Consider the following 17,825-nt stretch of genomic DNA (forward strand, 5'->3'; position numbering starts at 1 on the left):
GGGGAGTATAATACGCGTTGTACTCTTTTTCCCTTAACCAAGGTTTTGTCCCAATTGGATTTTCCTGGTAAGGTTTTTAATGAGGCAACACTAAATGCGTATTACAAGATATGTGTACTCTTTTTCCTTCACTAGGCTTTTTCAAATGAACATCCAAGGGGGAGTGTTATGAAATAAAGTGAATGTATATGAATGTATATGAATGTTCATTTAATCCTTCCATACATATTATTCAATGTACTACTTAGATAGATGTACTTATTAATTCTTAAGATGTATCTGGTGAACTTTAGGTGTTATCTTGTATACTATAAATAGGACATTCTTTGTCCATGGAAGTACACACAAGAAACACACTATAAGATAATTTCTACATTCTCCTCCTATATATCTTGTCTCCATTACTATATTGTTCTATTTTGCTCTCATTTTTTAACATGCATGATGTTAACTAAGTAAGAAAGAGCAGACATAATTAGAACATCTAGTCAGATAATAAAAAGCATTCCACTAGATCTCATCTGGACTGTTCCTGTTTTCAAGGTAGAAAAGAATAACCTAAACATCCTGCCTAACCAAACTTTGTCAGTAAAACAGCCTACAACACAACCTCGTAATACCAAGCAAAAAACATTGGCACTTCTGAATCAAAAGCTGATGGATTATCTTCACTACAAAATCCGTGGGTAAGCAACCGCAGCTTATCGATTAATAGAGCTAGCTCCACGCTCGAGCCTTTGAATAGAACTAGACATTTGAATCCTAGCACACTAGCCTTAGCTAGACTCCTGCTTCAAGTGCAGATTTGAATTTCTTAGTTGAAGGAGTGAGATTAGGCCTAAGGGAATAATCGATCCTGGGCTTCCTTTTGTCTCACCATTGGCTTCAAAAGGATGAGGCAATAGACAAAACAAGTAATGAAGGCATCACCAATATGACTCCAAGTGGATTTTGCAAAGATGACTTAGAACAAATTCGTCCAGAAATGTACAAAAACAGATCAAGTGACTGGATGAATTTCATTGTTTAACATCTAATGCAGTAGAAATCCACTCTGAAGCAGCTGCATGAACATCTGCTTCCACATGCATCACAAGAGAGATTGGAGTGACCGCTATCTGTTAAGCACATTAACATCAACTGATCAAGGCATATAAAGACATACAGCAAATGGCGAGAGATTGTCTAAACTGTAACATTACATATGATCACAAGGGCAGAGAACAAGCTAAGAAACTCCAAAGCTCCCTCCAAGCACCATGTGGGAAAAGACAATTACATCAAGGATAGGAGTAATAAACTTACAAAGCCATTTTCAAGAGCTCTATAATCTAAATCTTCGTCCTCTTCTTCCCGCTTCTTTTCAAGTAACTGCAATGCAAATATTCAATAAAGTCATTCACTTAACATTAGAATTAGGGGTGGCAAGTGGGCCGCGGTCCCGGACCGGTCCCGGTCCTTAAATAAACGGGCTTAGCGGTCCCGGAGTAAACGGTCTTTTTGTATGAACCGGTCCGGGACCGGGCCCACGAACTCATGGTCCCGGGCTAAACGTGTCGGGCCCGCGTGCTAAGTGGGCCCACGGCTAAGTTGTGATTTTAAAAAAAAAATTAAATAGAAATTAGAGACAAAAAGATGTTAAAAAAATATCTAAGGCAATGCCTTGTAAATTTATTATAGAATTGTGACCTAATTTTTTAATTCAAATTTAAAGACAAAAATATTGTAAAAAGATATTCAAAGCAATGCCTTGTAATTTTATTATAACAATAAAAAACATTACAATATCTTTCTTAGTCTTTCTCCCCCTATGGAATGAGCACAACAATAGTATTATAATTATTAGAATAGAGAGCATTCATTAATTCATGGTCTAAATGTTCACCGGGTGCAATATTATGGCAAAATTAAGTCTCGGTAAATTGTAATAAACTATTATCGGTATCAAGAATACCAGGTGTAGGACGGGTATGGGGTTTAGTTCGGGGAGCCGGGGGCAGGGGAGGAGGAACAACAGTACCACTAGATTCACCGGTCATGGATTTTCCCTTATTCTTATTTTTACCAAAAATATTTCTTAAGGAAGGCATTTAAATTAATCAAGTAATAGCAAATAAATAAAACAAACAAAACTATAATATTAAGACTTAAGAGTTGGAACGAGTTTACCGAATTGACGAACAACTTGTTGAAAATTGATTATCGTTGAAGACTTCAATTCACCAACTTCACAAATTTTTCACAAATTGTAACAACCTCAATATTTTTTGACTATTTTTTGGAATAAAGTAAGCAATGGTAGAAGTATAGAAGAACATTAGAGAGAGATTGTGATAGATTGATATTGATTTTGTAAGAAAATGAAAGAATGAGGAGGTATTTATAGTTGAAAATAGGAAAAAAAGTGTAATTATAAAAAGTTTGGGGTTAAATGACTATTTTTTAAATCCCAACAGCTTTTTTTAAAATAGCCAAGCGGCTAGTGTTTTTTTTAAAAAAATATCCGTTTGGTCCGCCAAGGTCCCGGCTCCTTGGCGGGCCAAATGGGCCCGGTCCTGACGGTTCATAAGCAAAAACCGGCCCACGGGACCGGCCCAAGCCCATCTCTAGCAGTCCTACCGGTCCCGGCACACTTGGTCCGTGGGCCGGGCCCGGCCTGACCCACTTGACACCCTTAATTAGGGCCCGGGACCGACCACTTGACACCCTTAATTAGAACCAACTGGTATCACGTAAAAGATTTCGAGATGAGAAAGACCAGTAGAAGGAAACATGTAACGCTTGGCTGTGAGAACCACAACTTTGCAACATCTGAGGACATAAATATGACCGCCCAAATAGAAGAACAAGCATGCTATATCGTCGCAGAGACAGTTCAATAAGCATACATCTGAGAGCATCAAAATCACTTAAACACATTCTGATACATAAGATCCCTCTCTTTTCCAATGACAGAGATTGATAAAGTTGAAAATTGCATTTTCATTAAAAAAAAGCCAACCTGAAGATTCCTCTATTAGTTATCCAAGACAGCCAACTTGATATCATATTTCCACAGAGATGGAAAATATTTCCTTACCTCCAATCTGAAATACTTGATTTTCCGGTTGGGATCAGATTTCCCTGCTACACCAACAGATTGAACCTCCTCTATATTCTTTTTCTGAGTGGCTAACCGACGGGCGGCACCCTGAGAACAATGATAAGGTAGAGGTCTGACTGGCTAAGAGTATATACACTGCAAAACTTGACTGAGACAACTAAAACCAGCAGGGGCTGCATAGTGTTCCAAAAGCATATCACGAATAACTGTATTTAGACTGTTGTGTTATTGCAATATTATGCAATCGGGTTGTCGCTAACTTAAAGGCAATATCATACACTTGCTTTTAGCATCATAAATCATCGAGGTCACTACATGCCAGTAAAGGACCAGTTAAGCAAAATACTATGACATCTACTCACTGCTGCAGAAGCATCTCGGCCTAGTTGCGCGAGCTGTATTCCAAGGCTTTGCTGATTGGGAAGAAAACGTCCGGCAGCTGGATTCCTGTTTGCTGAAGTAGCTTGCCAGCAAAGCTTAGGGCTCCAGTGACTTTGCTTGGTCAATTTAAACCCCTGTCACGTAAAGGGACAAAAATAATCTCTGTGTATCCACATATATGAAGAGATACAACATGCTAATACAAACACAACTCTAAGCCCTGATATCGGAACGTGGTGACAAAAGGAAAGAAGACGAAACTTGCTTTTGCACCCCAACACGAATAGACTCACACAAACATCCTTCAGAATGTTTGAGAAATAGCAGTTTCAAATGGATGAACGTTTTTTTAACTGGTCTGAGCAATGAACCACAAGTCCATATTCTTTATTATTTTTCATTTGGAAGAAGCGACCCAAGGGTGACAATAAAACAGACCTTGTTTGTCAGAGGAGATTTTGGAACTTCCACATGCAGCAAGCAACATTTGAGAAAAGCTCCCTTCTCTATATCTCTAATGGCTGCATTTATCAACGGTAAACAAGCACTTACAGCATCCTTGAAATCACTTTCTTGACTTTCATCATTCTTCCTAAAGTAGATTATGGGTATGCACCGTTAAGACCATCAAGAGTAATCAAAATTTCAGGAGTATACCATAAATGAAAGGCAAATACCAGTCAAGTGATATCGATAAAGATGGGACACCACTAAACAATGATTCCCTTGCACCAGCTACAACACCTGAGTAAAACCTGGAAACAATGAAGTAATACAGATAATCACAAAATTCTAAGGAGATATAAAAGTAACAAATAAAAGTGCAAGAACGTGTCAATTCACAACCTTAATATGAGCAGTAGTCATAATAAAACAATTTCAACCAAAAGAATTGTGCTAAATTACAGTTACTACTAAAAAAGAACATGGTCAGTACTCAGTAGACAAGGATAAAAGGAAGGTCACAAAATAAAATACTACTTACATATGATGGCCACAACTTGATCCCTTGTTGATACCACTTATCACCTACAAGTCCAAGCAGAAAAAAATAACAGAGGATACGCAGCGGGTAAGCAATACCAAACACAAAAATGAAATAGAATAATGGTATAACTGGAAGCATGTCGAAGAATACCAGCATAGGCTTGGACCAGGAAAATAGTGCCCCAGACAAGGCTAATGACACACAATCTACGGGAGTCCCTAATACCAGAACAAATTCAAACAGCCTAACAAGTTAGAGCTGAAAAACTGTATAGTTTCAAAATAAAAGTGTATTCCTACAAAGCTCGAGTGAAAATCGATAACTAACTTTTTCACAAAACAATCAACAAAATATATAGTATATTACTAAAACCAACAGTAAGAGTGCGATACCAGAAACTTCATAAGCAATAGCACCATGAATCTCAGCCGAAGTAACCGCAATGGTTTCCTTCAGAGTAAAAGAGTGGCCTGCCGTTGATTTATCTCTACAACAGCATTTGGAAAAAAAATGCATTATATTAACCATAAATTATTAAGGATTGTTTAGTATGCAAACAAATTATACATTAAATCTAATAAAACGTTTACTATATTAGAATGAAAAAACGTAATCTGTGTGAACAAATACGTATCAGTAACAGGGAGAGAGAGGATATATTTTAAAAGGAAACTTACGATTGAGGAGCGCAGACATGAACATTACAGAGGCCTTGACGAACGAGAGCATCAACAAGATAGGTAAGGCCAGGGGATTCTATCCCATCACCATTTGTAACCAAAACCACAGGTTTTGTATTGTCAACCTCCCCAACCGAGCTGGAGGAAGTGGATTCAGTGGAATCTTCATTGTTGGGCTGATTTTGGGCACCACCCTTTCTGCTAGAAAGGACTTCCTGAAGATTGGTAACAAGCCCAGGTGGCAGGAAGTTGTTTTTCGCACCAGAGGGCCTCATTTAGAGAGAGAGTTTGTGTGTGTGTGTTGCAGGAGTTGAAAGAAGGGACGTGACGTGAAGAAGAGGAAAATGAGGGTAATATAAAGCGCTCAAAAATGGATAGACCGCTTCCAACGGCGTTTATTTATTACGTACAAGTGGAGTCTGAAGAATATGAGAGAGTGGCAGTTTCTTCAATGTGGGCAGCGGTAACGTGTTACAGGTATTGATGCGATTTATAATATTAACAGTGTGTGAATCACATCTTGCCTTCCGAAAAGAATGATACAATTTGAAGAACTAGATACCATTTACTTGAAAGAATTCATGAACTTTTTTAATTCAAATGGTTTTGGAGGACAATGAATATATCTTATTTCAAAAGAAAAATGAGTATGTTAATAACATGTTTCGCCAAGCTGGTTAAAAGTTGAAAAAAATTCAAAAAAAAAGTATTTTTTTTTTTAAAGTTAAAGTATTTGGCCAAACTTTTAGAAGAAAAAAAGTATTTTTGAGTAAAAGCAGAAGCAACTTTGAAGAAGCAGAATAAACTTAAAAAATACTTTTTAGAAGTTTGGCCAAAAACTCATTGCTGCTCAAAAGTGTTTTTTAAATTAATTAATCAAATACAACTATTTCTCATAAAAAAATACTTTTGAGAAAAAACACTTGTTAAAATAAGATGATTTTAGAAACTTACCAAAAAGGCTATTAATGATAATTAGCAAACGAAAAATCTTATTGTTGCAGATATTGCAGTTCCTTGACATTATATTTTTTTTGTTTTTCTTGTCACGGCAATATGTTCGAAGAATTCTTCAATACGGGTTTATCAAATGGGAATGATATTTTAATATTTGTGTAAGAGATTAAAGTAGGTTTACTAGCCAAGATAGGACAATCGTCCAGAAGAGAAAAACAATTGGAACTAAGAATCACAAGGCAAGTCAAAGCCTATATCTTTCTGTCTAAAACTAATTAGACAGAAAGAGAAATGGCATGCACTCGTTTCTCGTAAGAAAGGTGAAACTTTGTTTACAAAAGAAAAGGCCCATGGCGGAGTTTGAACTTCTGCAAATACCACAACAGTCCCATGCTGAATTATACTTCTCTTGCTTTCTATAGTAAAAGTTCGTCCACAAGCATTCGGTTTCATTATATCACTGCGATGGCTTTTACAAAGTTGTTATCTACAATTGAAATGCGAGTTCCTTTTAGAGGGTGTCAAAGCATTTTTAGCAGAGACTCGACCCTATAAACTAGCCAACAAAACCTGCACCCCAGCAGAGAGAAGCAATTGCATCCAAATTTGAGATGAGAACTACAAGGTTTGCAACTTCCTTTTCTTACAATAAGATGGTTGAATAACTTATAAAGTTAAAAAAAGAACTATGCTATCCTTATCCCAAGTGAGGCTAATGCATCTACAGGAAGTTAGTGAAAGAAATAAGTAACTTTATCTCACCAAAATCATCAACTCCAAATGAAACAAACACTAGCAGCAAAGATTTTACAACTAGATGGTACCCGTCAAAGTCATCACATATTTGCCACCTCAGACTTGTCACTTTCAATAAGGATGAAACCTTCCATTAGCAGCGCCATTATTCCTAGCACCACCACTTCCACCACCACTGCTGCCACCACTGCCATACCCTTTTGCACCACCATAACCAGCAGGATTGCCACCTTCAGATCCTCCTTTACCCCCATCATTCCAACCACCACCACTGCTCCCATATCCCTTACTGCTGGCATACCCAGCACCACCACCATAGTAGCCAGGCGCACCATAGCTGCTGCCTCCATAACCAGCTGCCCCATACATAGCTCCACCAAACCCAAATCCATAACCGTATCCACCATATCCAGGGTAAAATCCTGCAGCACCTGCACTGTAACTCCCTGCAAACTTGCCATAACCATCATAGCCACCGTATCCGCCATAGCCTCTGCCCATCTTTCCACCATATCCACCACCAACCCCCTCTACAGAACCACCAAAGCCACCGTATGATTTTGAACTACTCCCACCACGATGTAGCCGGCTTTCACTTGCATGTTCAGCACCACCTCTCTTTGGCTCTGCCCTCTTAATTTCAACCTGAAGAAGATATAATATCAGAGTGGTATCATTTTGTTTGATCGTAGTAAAACGGGGTGATAATCAATCCTTAAAAAAGTATAAAGTCCTAATTACTCACTTGTTTGCCACGAAGTTCGTGCATACGGCCATTAGATAAAACCTTCTCAACTGCTTCTTCATTATCAAAAGTGACAAAGCCAAAGCCTCGGGACCGACCAGTGTTTTGATCCAGCATGATCTGATGCTCCACAACATAGCCATAAGAAGAAAAATATTCCTTCAACTCATCTGCAATTAGTCAATAGGTTAAAGCAGCAACTTTTTGGACTCACATAGATAAGGAGTTATATCATGTAGAATACTTTTACCTTCAGTTAAAGGTAACGGAAGACCGCCAATAAAAATTTTCTTAGTTTTTGATGCTCCTTTAACTTGCATGTTCTCCTTAGGTACTGTCTTCTTCACTTCCACCTTATCAAGGAAAAATAAACATATTCATTAAACATAAACCTTGGCACAGTAGTAATAGTAAATAAAGGAAAAATAATATTAAGTGGTGCTTTCAGTAGAATATTATACCGCTCTACCATCTATGACATGGTCTTCCTCTAAAACCTTATTTGCAACTTCCACATCCGCATATGTAACAAATCCAAATCCTCGTGGCCTTCCAGAGACCTTATCCATCATTATAACAGCATCAGTTATCTCTCCAAACTGGCTAAAATGCTTCCTAAAAGATTCTGGAAGGTAAAACACCATATACAGTACAAGGTTAGAGGAAAGACAGCCAGACCTCATGAAAGTAGGAAAGCAAACAAAGCAGATGTACTTATCAAAAGGAAAAAAAACAAAGTAGATATCATAATATAGGTTACTCGGCAAACTATTTTGAAGTCAAACCACTGTAAAAAATTGTCAGTTTCTGAAACATGGAAAAAGAATTTGAAGAAACTAAAAGATTTATCGAAAAGCAAACAGAGACCAGAAGAATTTACTGTGGAAGGAGAACATTAACTCAAGTACTCAACTAACTAAATACATGAATAATTAAAATGCCTCAATATCATGTTAGGAATGCATATTGAGAAAGGTTGTGTCTTTTTACTGTGTTCTCAAGATGTTCCAAAGAAAGCCCAAACCCAAATCCCACCTCCAAAAAGTTAATAGAGCAAGGACCAAAGTCAATGGTGCGAGTGCCAGCAAATACACTATAAATTGAATAATGCAAGTACTATAAAGCAATGTGCTCAAGCAAGAGTACATCACACTGCCCCTAACCTAATAAATTCGTAATACACACAACTCAGGGGAAGCAACCAGCTCCCGAGTGCAGTTGCAATAATCTTTTAGCTGATGCCTCACATTAGAAACTAACTCATCCTAAATGAAGTAATCATGCATTCTAAGACCACTCTCCTTTAGAAACCTTTCGCTTTTCTTATAATCCAGATATCACTGAAACTCATGTTCTGTCGTACTATAACAGTTAGCAACATCAATTCAGCGAGAAATTCTTGTCTGAAAAGAATCATGATACTGTAAAATTCTAATGAGAGAACAGCTGGTACTGGAAACAAATCTTTGTGCACTATTGTATAAAAAAAAAGACAACTTAAAGAAGATGCTTAAAAGTCCTTTTGCTTGCACACAAGGGTGTGGCCTATCGGTCAATGAAGCGGGTGCAAAACCTTGAAGACTAGGGTTTAAATCCCAATAGAGACAAGAACACTGGGCGATTTTTTCTCATCTGCCTAAGTTTTGGTAGCAGAGTTACCCAGTACTTGTGTTGGTGGGAGATAGTAGGTACCTAGTGAAATAGTCGAGGTGCTCGCAAGTTGAGTTGGCCTGGACAAATATTTGCATGGCAAGAATCCTCAGGAGAGGTGAAACCCCCATTTTATATTTCCATCTTTCTCATTTAATTAGAGTATGGCTTAGTCTCAATCTTTTGCCTAAAGATACATCATAATTTTTCAAATATGATGTTCATTCGTAACAAGACTTAAGCAAGTACTGTCATGTGGCCAAGCAACAAAAATGAAGACATCTAAGAGACTTAACAAAAGGCCACCTACGACACACTAGTGATATGTCAGATAAACATGTTAAGTGTGCTTTAACCACGTTGCCAAGCCAATTCACTATTTTCATGATCCAGGAATATGCCTAGGTAGAAAGACAACTGGTATAAACACAGCACATGAAGATACGATAGAAGGAAAAATGTCAATAAAGGGGTAACCAAAGTGCACAGAGGACACGTGCAGGCGTAGTGGGAAGGCCGCCGGGCTTAAAGAATATATTGGTTATATAGCAACCAATTTTTTTGAAAAAAAAAGTTAACTATGTCGCAAGCAAGGTATAACTGAAAAAAAACAGAGCAAGTTGACAGCTGCATTAGCTGCTCAACCAAAACTTTAATGCGAGACTATCCGTACATAAACGAAAGCCATATTCTTGTCCAAGTCAAGACCTTTGATAATCTCACTTTTAAAGCTTATTCTTTACAAAATAAGACAGTCCTAATGTGGAAACAATGAAAAATATATACATGCCCATAAGAAGGGAAGAAATATTGAGCTTGCACACGTTCAGCTACAGTGAAACAAAGAAACCACTTGCACAGCAACTTTAGTTGTACATCAAATCAAATATTACTCTAAAAATGTCAAAACTGAAGCAAATAGATTTTCAGCAATCACAAACAGTTTGGACTACAAAAAGAATTTCTTTCACTTAAGCTAAAAACAGAGGGTCCGTAATATGCACAATTTTATGTGAAGCAAGATAGCATCAATACCTTCGGTCGTCTCCCAAGCAATGCCTCCAACAAAAAGTTTTCTATCAACAAACAAAAATTACCATTATGTCGGCATAACCTCATATATCTTCGTAAATTGCAAAAAGGGGTTTTCCATATCTACTAAAATCCTCTCGTTAAGAAAACACAACAATTTGGTAAAATTCATGAGAAAAAAATCATTCTAAGACAAACCTGTGACCTGCTACAAACTATAAGCTATAAACTAAGCTACTACAAACTAACCCTGCTGAAGAATCATCCATTGAATGCTTTAATTCATGGCTTTCTGAATATCGCTCTTGTTGCTCAGTTACATCAAAATCCATTGTTTCTATTGTTTCTCTACCTATAAAACCTGCAAACAGGTACGAGATTATTTCCAAAAACACCTCTAGCTTTGAGGTTGGTTCTGTAGTTTTCAGCTAAAAAGAATAAACCCTAACTAAACCTTGACAGATCCCTGCAAGTAGCTAGCTTTAGGTATTCTCTTCAAGAGATGAAATTTAGTGGGGAAAGGAGTTGAGTAATGAGTTTTGTGATTGCATAAACCCTAGCCTTTTACGATAAATGGAAAATTGCCGCCGAATGAGAGATTTTCCCGTAAATCAAATACTTCCACAGAAAAAGCAAGGACTTATAGAGCTGCGATTTTCTAAAGTGAGTATCTTTTGGGGGAATATTTCAAGCTTTGAAGCCGGTAAAAAGACCAATACTTTCTCCCACCCACATCTTACACTCGTATTATATTATTTTTATTTTTATTAATATACTACTTTGGATAGATTATATTTTTATTACCGTTTTATAATATCACATACTAACAATATAAAAAATAAACTTACAATAATACAAAAAACATAGGATACGAGTATTATCAGGACACATGATAAATTATTTATTAATAAGAAAATACAAAATGGGAGAAAAAAACAAAGTAACGTCGAAGCCACAATAAATAGGTCGTTAGTAGTTACATAAAGTGGTACTTTTTTTTATTACATAACGAATTTAATAATATGTTACAATAAAATTTAAGTAATGTGAGCACCTAATTTTTGACTATATTTAAATTTTTATCACCTTTTACTGTGTAAATATTTTTAGAAATTTAATATATATTTTTTAGCTTTGTTACATTTTTTTTATATATAGGATAAAAATAATAAATAATTTAAAAGGTCAATTATTACTATTAATATTATTTTTATTTTTATTTTAAAATAAAATAAATTAAAAACCAGAAAAAAATAAATATTTTTTTAAAATTTTCGGATGGGAATAAAAAAATAGGAAAAGTAGAAGTATGGAATTAAAAAGTAAAAGTAAAAGTAGGTAGAAATTATTTAATAAAAAAGTAAAAGAAAGTGTAAAATTAAAAAAATAAAAGTAAAAGAATGTGAAAATTTAAAAAATAAAAAGTAAAAGAAAGTTAGAATTAAAAAAATAAAAGTAAAGGTAGGTGAATTTTTTTTTTAAAAAAAGTAAAAGAAAGTGAAAATTTTAAAAAAAGTAAAATAAGTGGAAAATAAAAAATAAAAAAAAGTAAAAAAAATGGGAATTTAAATATAATAAAAGTAAAAAGTGAGAAATTAAAAAATAAAAATAAAGGAAAGTGGGGATTGTTTTTTAAAAAAAGAAGAAAAATGGGAAGTGGGAAATTTTTTAATTAAAATAAATAAATAATAATAATAAAAAAGAAATTTGAAAAATTTTCGATTTCCCCCCATAAATAGAAGATAAATGTGAGGAGAATGAGAGGTGAGAGAAAAACAAATAGAGGGGAGAGATTTGAGAGAAATGTTTTTGCTTCTTCTACGCTAAGAGATTTCTATTCGTCTCATTCTTTCTTCGTCTTTCTTTCGAAAAAAACAACAGCCTCACCACCCAAAAACCACCCTGAAACCCATAAAAATTCAGCCAAGTCCCAACCTCGCTCTCCCGTTAGCATGAGGTTTAAGAGGTCCTGTTCGAGGTCCATTTTCAGCGAGGTTCTCGTTCATCCGAATCCGGTTCCGTCGAGGCTGTTCGAATTTTGTTCTCCTTTGAGTTGTAGCCGGCGCTTTCCTTCTGTAATTCAAAATTAAATATTTTTTTTTATCAATATAGTGAAGAAAGTGTTTCACCTCAAAGGTCCGTTTCTTTTCCATTTCAGTAATGTTTATTGCCATGCTCCAGTCATATCTTTTTGAATTGTAGTTCTTTGTTGACTTTATTTGGCATGAATTTTTATTATAATATTTTGTGTTTAGTTGTTTTCCATGATTAGTTGGTGTTTTAATTTTCATTATCAGTTGGTTTGATTGTTGAGAATTTTGGGGTTAAAAGTATATTTATTTTTGATTTATATGAATCTAAAGTCATGTGTAGTAGTAGGGAGGCACGTATTCTCTGTTTAAATTTGAGATAGATTAATTTGTACATGTTAAAGCAAAGATGTCTTGGTCATCATATTTTGTATAGTTGGGTCATAAGTGTTAATTAAATTTAAAGGGAGTTGGGTTTGTTTAATGAAATATGTACTACTGAAAATGGCTAATGGACAGTGTACTAATGGAGTAACTTGGTGAACTAGTAACTGAGCCTACTTTTTAGTTGGTTTTAAAGGGCCAATTGTACTACGATCAATTTTAATTTATCTGGGCCAAAATAGTTCATGTCAGGCCCAATTTAGTAAGAGCAAAAGCTGACCCATTTTTCACAATTAATTTTCATAGCTCTTGAACTTACAAAGATCTCAAACTCGTAAGGAAAAATAAATTATGAACACATGCTAGTTGCTTTAGGCGCAATTAATAAATCATCGTGACTATGGGTACGGTTCCCGTGGCATGGTCACGATACGTAAATCCCAACTAAGTACGCATTTCACGCGACTTGACCATAACTTTAAAAATAATAAAATAAACATGTTGCAAACCGCGGGTACGTTTTACGTGGCGCGATTCGCAATATGTACCAAAGCGACAAGTGTACGATATCGTAGCTTGTTCAAAAAATAACTCCATAAATACTAAAAGGGCTAAAAATAATTAAAAGCGGTTAAAAAGTAAAAATGCAGAATAGGTTGTAGACATGTAATAAATCAGATAATTAAGCCAGGTATTAATTGTTAAGCGACCGTGCTAAAATCACAGAACTCGGGAGTGCTTCACACCTTCACCCGGGTTAACAGAATTTCTTACCCGGTCTACTGTGTTCGCGGACCATAAATAAGAGTCAGTTTCCTCAATTTGGGATTTTAAAATAAATCGATGACTTGGGACACCATAAAAATTATTCCAAGTGGCGACTCTGAATTAAATAAATAATCTCATTTCGATTAATTTCACTTTAATTGAAAAAACTCCATATCCCCTATCCCTTCGGGAAAAGGGAGGTGTGACAGCTCTGGCGACTCTGCTGGCGACTTGGGACACCATAATAATTATTCCAAGTGGTGATTCTGATTAAATAAATAATCCCATTTCGAATAATTTATTATTATTATTTTATTTTTTGATAATTTTCGAAAGAAAGAATTTTTTTTTTTTTTTGGGAGAAAGACTTCTAAAAAAAAAGAAACATATTTTTGGATTTTGATTTGATTTTATTTTCAAATGAGAGACTTCTTAAAATCCAAAAATATTTTCTTTCTTGTTTAGAAGTCTTTCTTTCGAAACTTTCGAATAAAAAAGGAGAGAAAATTCTGATCCCAAAATATTTTCCTTGTAAGTAGCTTTTGTGGTATGAATTTCACAAAAAAAAAAAAGATTGATGAATAAATTAGAAAAGGAGTTAGCTTATTTACTTTGTTTCTAGTATTACCAAACTACGCAAGTCTCATTCTCACCGGATGTGAGATACGTAGGCAAACCTCATCGGTTCCGGCTCCAATTTCAAAAAAAAAATCAAAAAAAATTTCCCTTTCCTTAATTCCCCTTTTAGAATTCTTTCCTTAGAAAATCCAAAAAATAAAATTATTTAAAAGTCTTTATAAATAAAAAATGGGTCAGTCTATTCCCGATCTTCCCGAACTACGTAAGATCCGATTCATACGGCGTCATGATACGTAGGCAATCCCCATCAGATTCGATCATTGCCATCAAATAAACTGAGTGAAAAAAAAAGAAAAAAAAGAAAAGAGTGTAAAAAATAACAGAGAAAAAAAAAGAGAAAAAAAAAAAAGCAAGAGTGAAAAATCCAAAAAGAGAACTATGTGTCCAGGTTGAAAAAGAAAACCGCGGAAAGTTTCTGTGAATATGTTGTCAAATAGCATGAGCAAGTTGTCAGGGTAAAGCCTCCAACGGACGAAGCAGAAATGGTTGTGGTCTTTCTGACAGGCCCAAGAGGCGGACTACTTCCAGAACATAATATCCGCTATAGGTAAGTCGTTTGCTGAGGCTATCAAAATTGGGGAGATGGTCGAAAATGGTTTAAAAAACGGGCCGAAACTTGAGTCATGCTGCCTTTAAAGTCACATCATAGGCCGTTATGAATGGTTCGAGGCTTTTTTGATGAACAAAAACGGGAGAGAAGAGGGAGCCATTATGGCTTCAAGATCGAGGGGGGACCGCATGCCATTCAACCAATCATATATGCTTCCTAAAGTCCCACAACACTATTATCCCCATCAAGATGTTTCTTATATCATGGCACCCCCTCCCTATGCGGTGATGAACGCGCAACCTTACATGCAGCCACAACATTATTTACAAAACCAAGCTCCACCTCCCATAAATGTCCGTCCCTACCAAGCTCTATATAATCCCCAACCAAATATTCCCAATACAATCCTCACCCAATTGAGCCCCTTAGAAGGAATCAATTCACCCTTATTAGTGAATTATACTCGAGCTTGTTCCAAAAGCTAGTAGGCTAGGTTTGCTGCAGCAAGTAGCCCCGAACCGGACAAACCCCGAATTCCCGTCGCACCGGACTGATGCTAGATGTGAATACCACTCTGGAGCAGTGAGACATAATACTAAAGACTGTTGGACTCTTAAAAGAGAGTGGAAGACCTCATCGAGGTCCAGGCGATAGTGCTTAGGGATGAAGAGGACCCTAATATGATGAACAATCCTCTGCCTACTCACACCTATAAGCCAGTAGTGAGAATGATTTGTGAAGATGAGGAATTTGATCCGGCACTGAAGGCCATTGCAACCATTGCCGAGACAGAAGAAAAGCCAAAAAACGGTCGCCAAGCCTGAAAGTTCCCTATCAGACGGGAGTCTAGGTAGCCAGTCTTGCTATCCTTTCTGCGTCCGGATTATTTCAGGGTGTAATCTTGATGTTTTACTTTTATTGTCTTACTTTCTGATGTAAACCCTTCTATCTTTAAAATTTTTCTTAAAAAATCAAATGAAATTAATATTTCATTGTCCAGGAATGTCTCTTTTCTTAATCTTGTCATTTTTCTTATTCTCTTTTCGGTTCTCTTCAAGATCGATGGGGGACCTCTTTGGAACCTGAAGATGTTTTTAAAAAGAAACAAGAAAGCAAACGAGAAGGAAAAAAAGAAACAAAAGAAAAAAAAAGAAAAAAAAAGAAAAAAAAAGCAAAAGAAAATGAAAAACAAAGTTTCTTGAACTACGTTCGACTTGATTCCGAAAGGATACGTAGGCAGACTCTCTCTGGGGTTCAGTCATACAAAAATAAAAATTCCCATTCCCCCAAAAGTTGAAACTGGGGCAGATATTACAATGGTTCGACAATGGTGTCGCCTGAAAGGTTTCAAAGTTATAATTCAATCCAAATCCTTTTCACCCAAACCCTTTTCAAAGTCCTTCCGATCAATCAATGAGAATGTTCAAGAATTGGAGGATACAGTCACAGGATGTGATGCAACCAAAATGAGAGAAATAAAATAAGAGAGTCTTGTTGGTAAAAACTCTCACGGGCACCGTAAGGCGATAGAAAGTAAAGAAATTATAATGAGAGAGTCTTGTTAGTGAAAACTCGCAAAGAGCATTATAAGGCGATGGTGAGAAGTGAAATGAGAGAGGTCAGTTGGTGAAAACCCGCAAAGGGCGCCACTGATCGAAAAGAGGATCTTCACAGCCATTGGCATTGACATAGTCCTAGGCAAGGTTTCTCGGTTTCAAGGCAAAGGTTGTGATGAATTTATGAGAGTCGTACAGTTTACACAGATCAAGCATCCAGTTCAAAAGGCATGTCATATTCATTGAAGTCCGCAGGTACTCCAGATAAGTCCTTCTTTCCTTTCCCCGAAAGCGATGCCTCTCGTCTAAATTCATTGTCCATTCCATTGTTTGTTTTTCTTTGAAACCCTTTCGGTCTAACTCTGTTCTGAAAACTAAGGCAAAGAAGGAAGGGCAAGACTGATTTACAGGGTTCTCATATGATACAAGCTAATATGCAAAAGGTACCCAACCTCGGCAGGGAGATCAAGTCGACCCCGACTGGCCATGGCGGTAGATGCTTTGAAATCAAAAACTCTCGAAAGAAGGAAATCAAATTAAAATGCCTATAAGGGAGGAATGGAGTTGAAAAGGTTGAGTCCCACGTGACTGATCATCTTAGCAAGGTTTGAAAAGCCAAGGATTCCCAATGCTTTGAAGTTAAAATTAGAAGAAAGAAAGTCAAATGCCCACAAAGGCAAAATAAAGTTGAAAAGGATTAAGTCCCGGGCGACTAACCGTCATGGTAGAGTCTTGAAAAGCCAAAGGTTCTTCGAGGCCATAAATGAAATTGTTCTTCAGGAAACAATCAGTTGCAGTTGAAAGTATCATCAAAGAAGCCGTCTGAGATCGAGTGACTGAAACACTCAAGGCCATAAAACCAACCACTATTTCAAACTAATAAATTGTTCTTTGTTTAAAAAAAAATAGGAAACAGGTGCAATCCAAAGCAACCTTGCAAGAAGCAGGTGCAACCAAAAAGAAACTGTGCGGAGATTAAGATAGCTCTGCAGCAGCAACAACTCCAAAAAGGGAAGTTTTTGCCATATTCTTTCCCGCATTTTACTCATTCTCTTAATAAAAAGAAAAAAAAAGAGAAATAATGTCTCCAATACCTAGCTGCATTTTCCAACATAGGGTCTCCACTCCCTAGTGACGATCTAAAAATACAACACAAAATTATGCTCGCTAGTCAACGATAGTATAGTATTAAATCGTCTCCACATGGATTCTTCAACAATGTTCTATTAATTATAGTATTAATTTGATTTATGTTATTATTGACTACAAATAAACTAAGATTTTCAACTATAAGAAACTGATGATACCGGAATGATTAGTAACAACAATGGAATATCAGTGCGAGAGATAAGGGTGATGACAAGATATGTGATCAACTATTGTTCCGGGTAACTCTGTGCTAAATTCAATCTTAACTTATATTGATTCTTTCGATTTCAACAAATGTTTCGACTACTTCAAGGATTCCAATTCTTCTTCCGAATAAATTTGATTCCTTTAGCTAACCTAATAACAGGTCCTATGAATATATACACTAAAATAGTGAATGAATGATCTTTCGAAGAACACCTCTCGGTTATTCTCCTGAACTGGGTAAATTGATAAC

The 17,825-nt window shown here is 36.2% G+C and overlaps 2 protein-coding genes across 2 annotated transcripts; both read right to left on the reverse strand.

The window, feature by feature from the left end:
- Positions 1 to 472: 472 nt before the first annotated feature.
- Positions 473 to 5,612, reverse strand: LOC104086340 (uncharacterized). The gene is made up of 10 exons (XM_009590583.4): positions 5,150 to 5,612; positions 4,865 to 4,959; positions 4,623 to 4,690; positions 4,470 to 4,513; positions 4,162 to 4,239; positions 3,923 to 4,076; positions 3,466 to 3,618; positions 3,080 to 3,190; positions 1,306 to 1,371; positions 473 to 1,118 (listed from the first exon to the last, which is right to left on the reverse strand). Exons 1-10 carry the CDS (start codon positions 5,425 to 5,427, stop codon positions 1,020 to 1,022), a joined length of 1,146 nt encoding a protein of 381 aa, XP_009588878.1. The 5' UTR covers positions 5,428 to 5,612; the 3' UTR covers positions 473 to 1,019.
- A 1,080-nt stretch (positions 5,613 to 6,692) lies between these two features.
- On the reverse strand, positions 6,693 to 10,902 carry LOC104086341 (heterogeneous nuclear ribonucleoprotein 1-like). The gene is made up of 7 exons (XM_009590585.4): positions 10,747 to 10,902; positions 10,542 to 10,653; positions 10,296 to 10,336; positions 8,072 to 8,235; positions 7,861 to 7,963; positions 7,611 to 7,780; positions 6,693 to 7,510 (listed from the first exon to the last, which is right to left on the reverse strand). The coding sequence occupies exons 2-7, from the start codon at positions 10,622 to 10,624 to the stop codon at positions 6,977 to 6,979; spliced, it is 1,095 nt and encodes a 364-aa protein (XP_009588880.1). The 5' UTR covers positions 10,625 to 10,653; positions 10,747 to 10,902; the 3' UTR covers positions 6,693 to 6,976.
- Between the last annotated feature and the right edge of the window lie 6,923 nt (positions 10,903 to 17,825).

Source organism: Nicotiana tomentosiformis, chromosome 6 (genome assembly GCF_000390325.3).
Source record: "Nicotiana tomentosiformis chromosome 6, ASM39032v3, whole genome shotgun sequence".
NCBI lineage: Eukaryota > Viridiplantae > Streptophyta > Magnoliopsida > Solanales > Solanaceae > Nicotiana > Nicotiana tomentosiformis.

Coding starts and splice junctions, on each gene's coding strand:
- LOC104086340 (XM_009590583.4), bottom strand. CDS start 5,427: ATGAGGCCCTCTGGTGCGAAAAACAACTTCCTGCCACCTGGGCTTGTT. Junction 4,960..5,149: donor CATGTCTGCGCTCCTCAATC/GTAAGTTTCCTT, acceptor ATGCTGTTGTAG/AGATAAATCAACGGCAGGCC. Junction 4,514..4,622: donor CCTGGTCCAAGCCTATGCTG/GTATTCTTCGAC, acceptor TTGGACTTGTAG/GTGATAAGTGGTATCAACAA.
- LOC104086341 (XM_009590585.4), bottom strand. CDS start 10,624: ATGGATTTTGATGTAACTGAGCAACAAGAGCGATATTCAGAAAGCCAT. Junction 10,337..10,541: donor ATGGATGATTCTTCAGCAGG/GTTAGTTTGTAG, acceptor GTTTGTTGATAG/AAAACTTTTTGTTGGAGGCA. Junction 7,964..8,071: donor ATGTCATAGATGGTAGAGCG/GTATAATATTCT, acceptor TTCCTTGATAAG/GTGGAAGTGAAGAAGACAGT.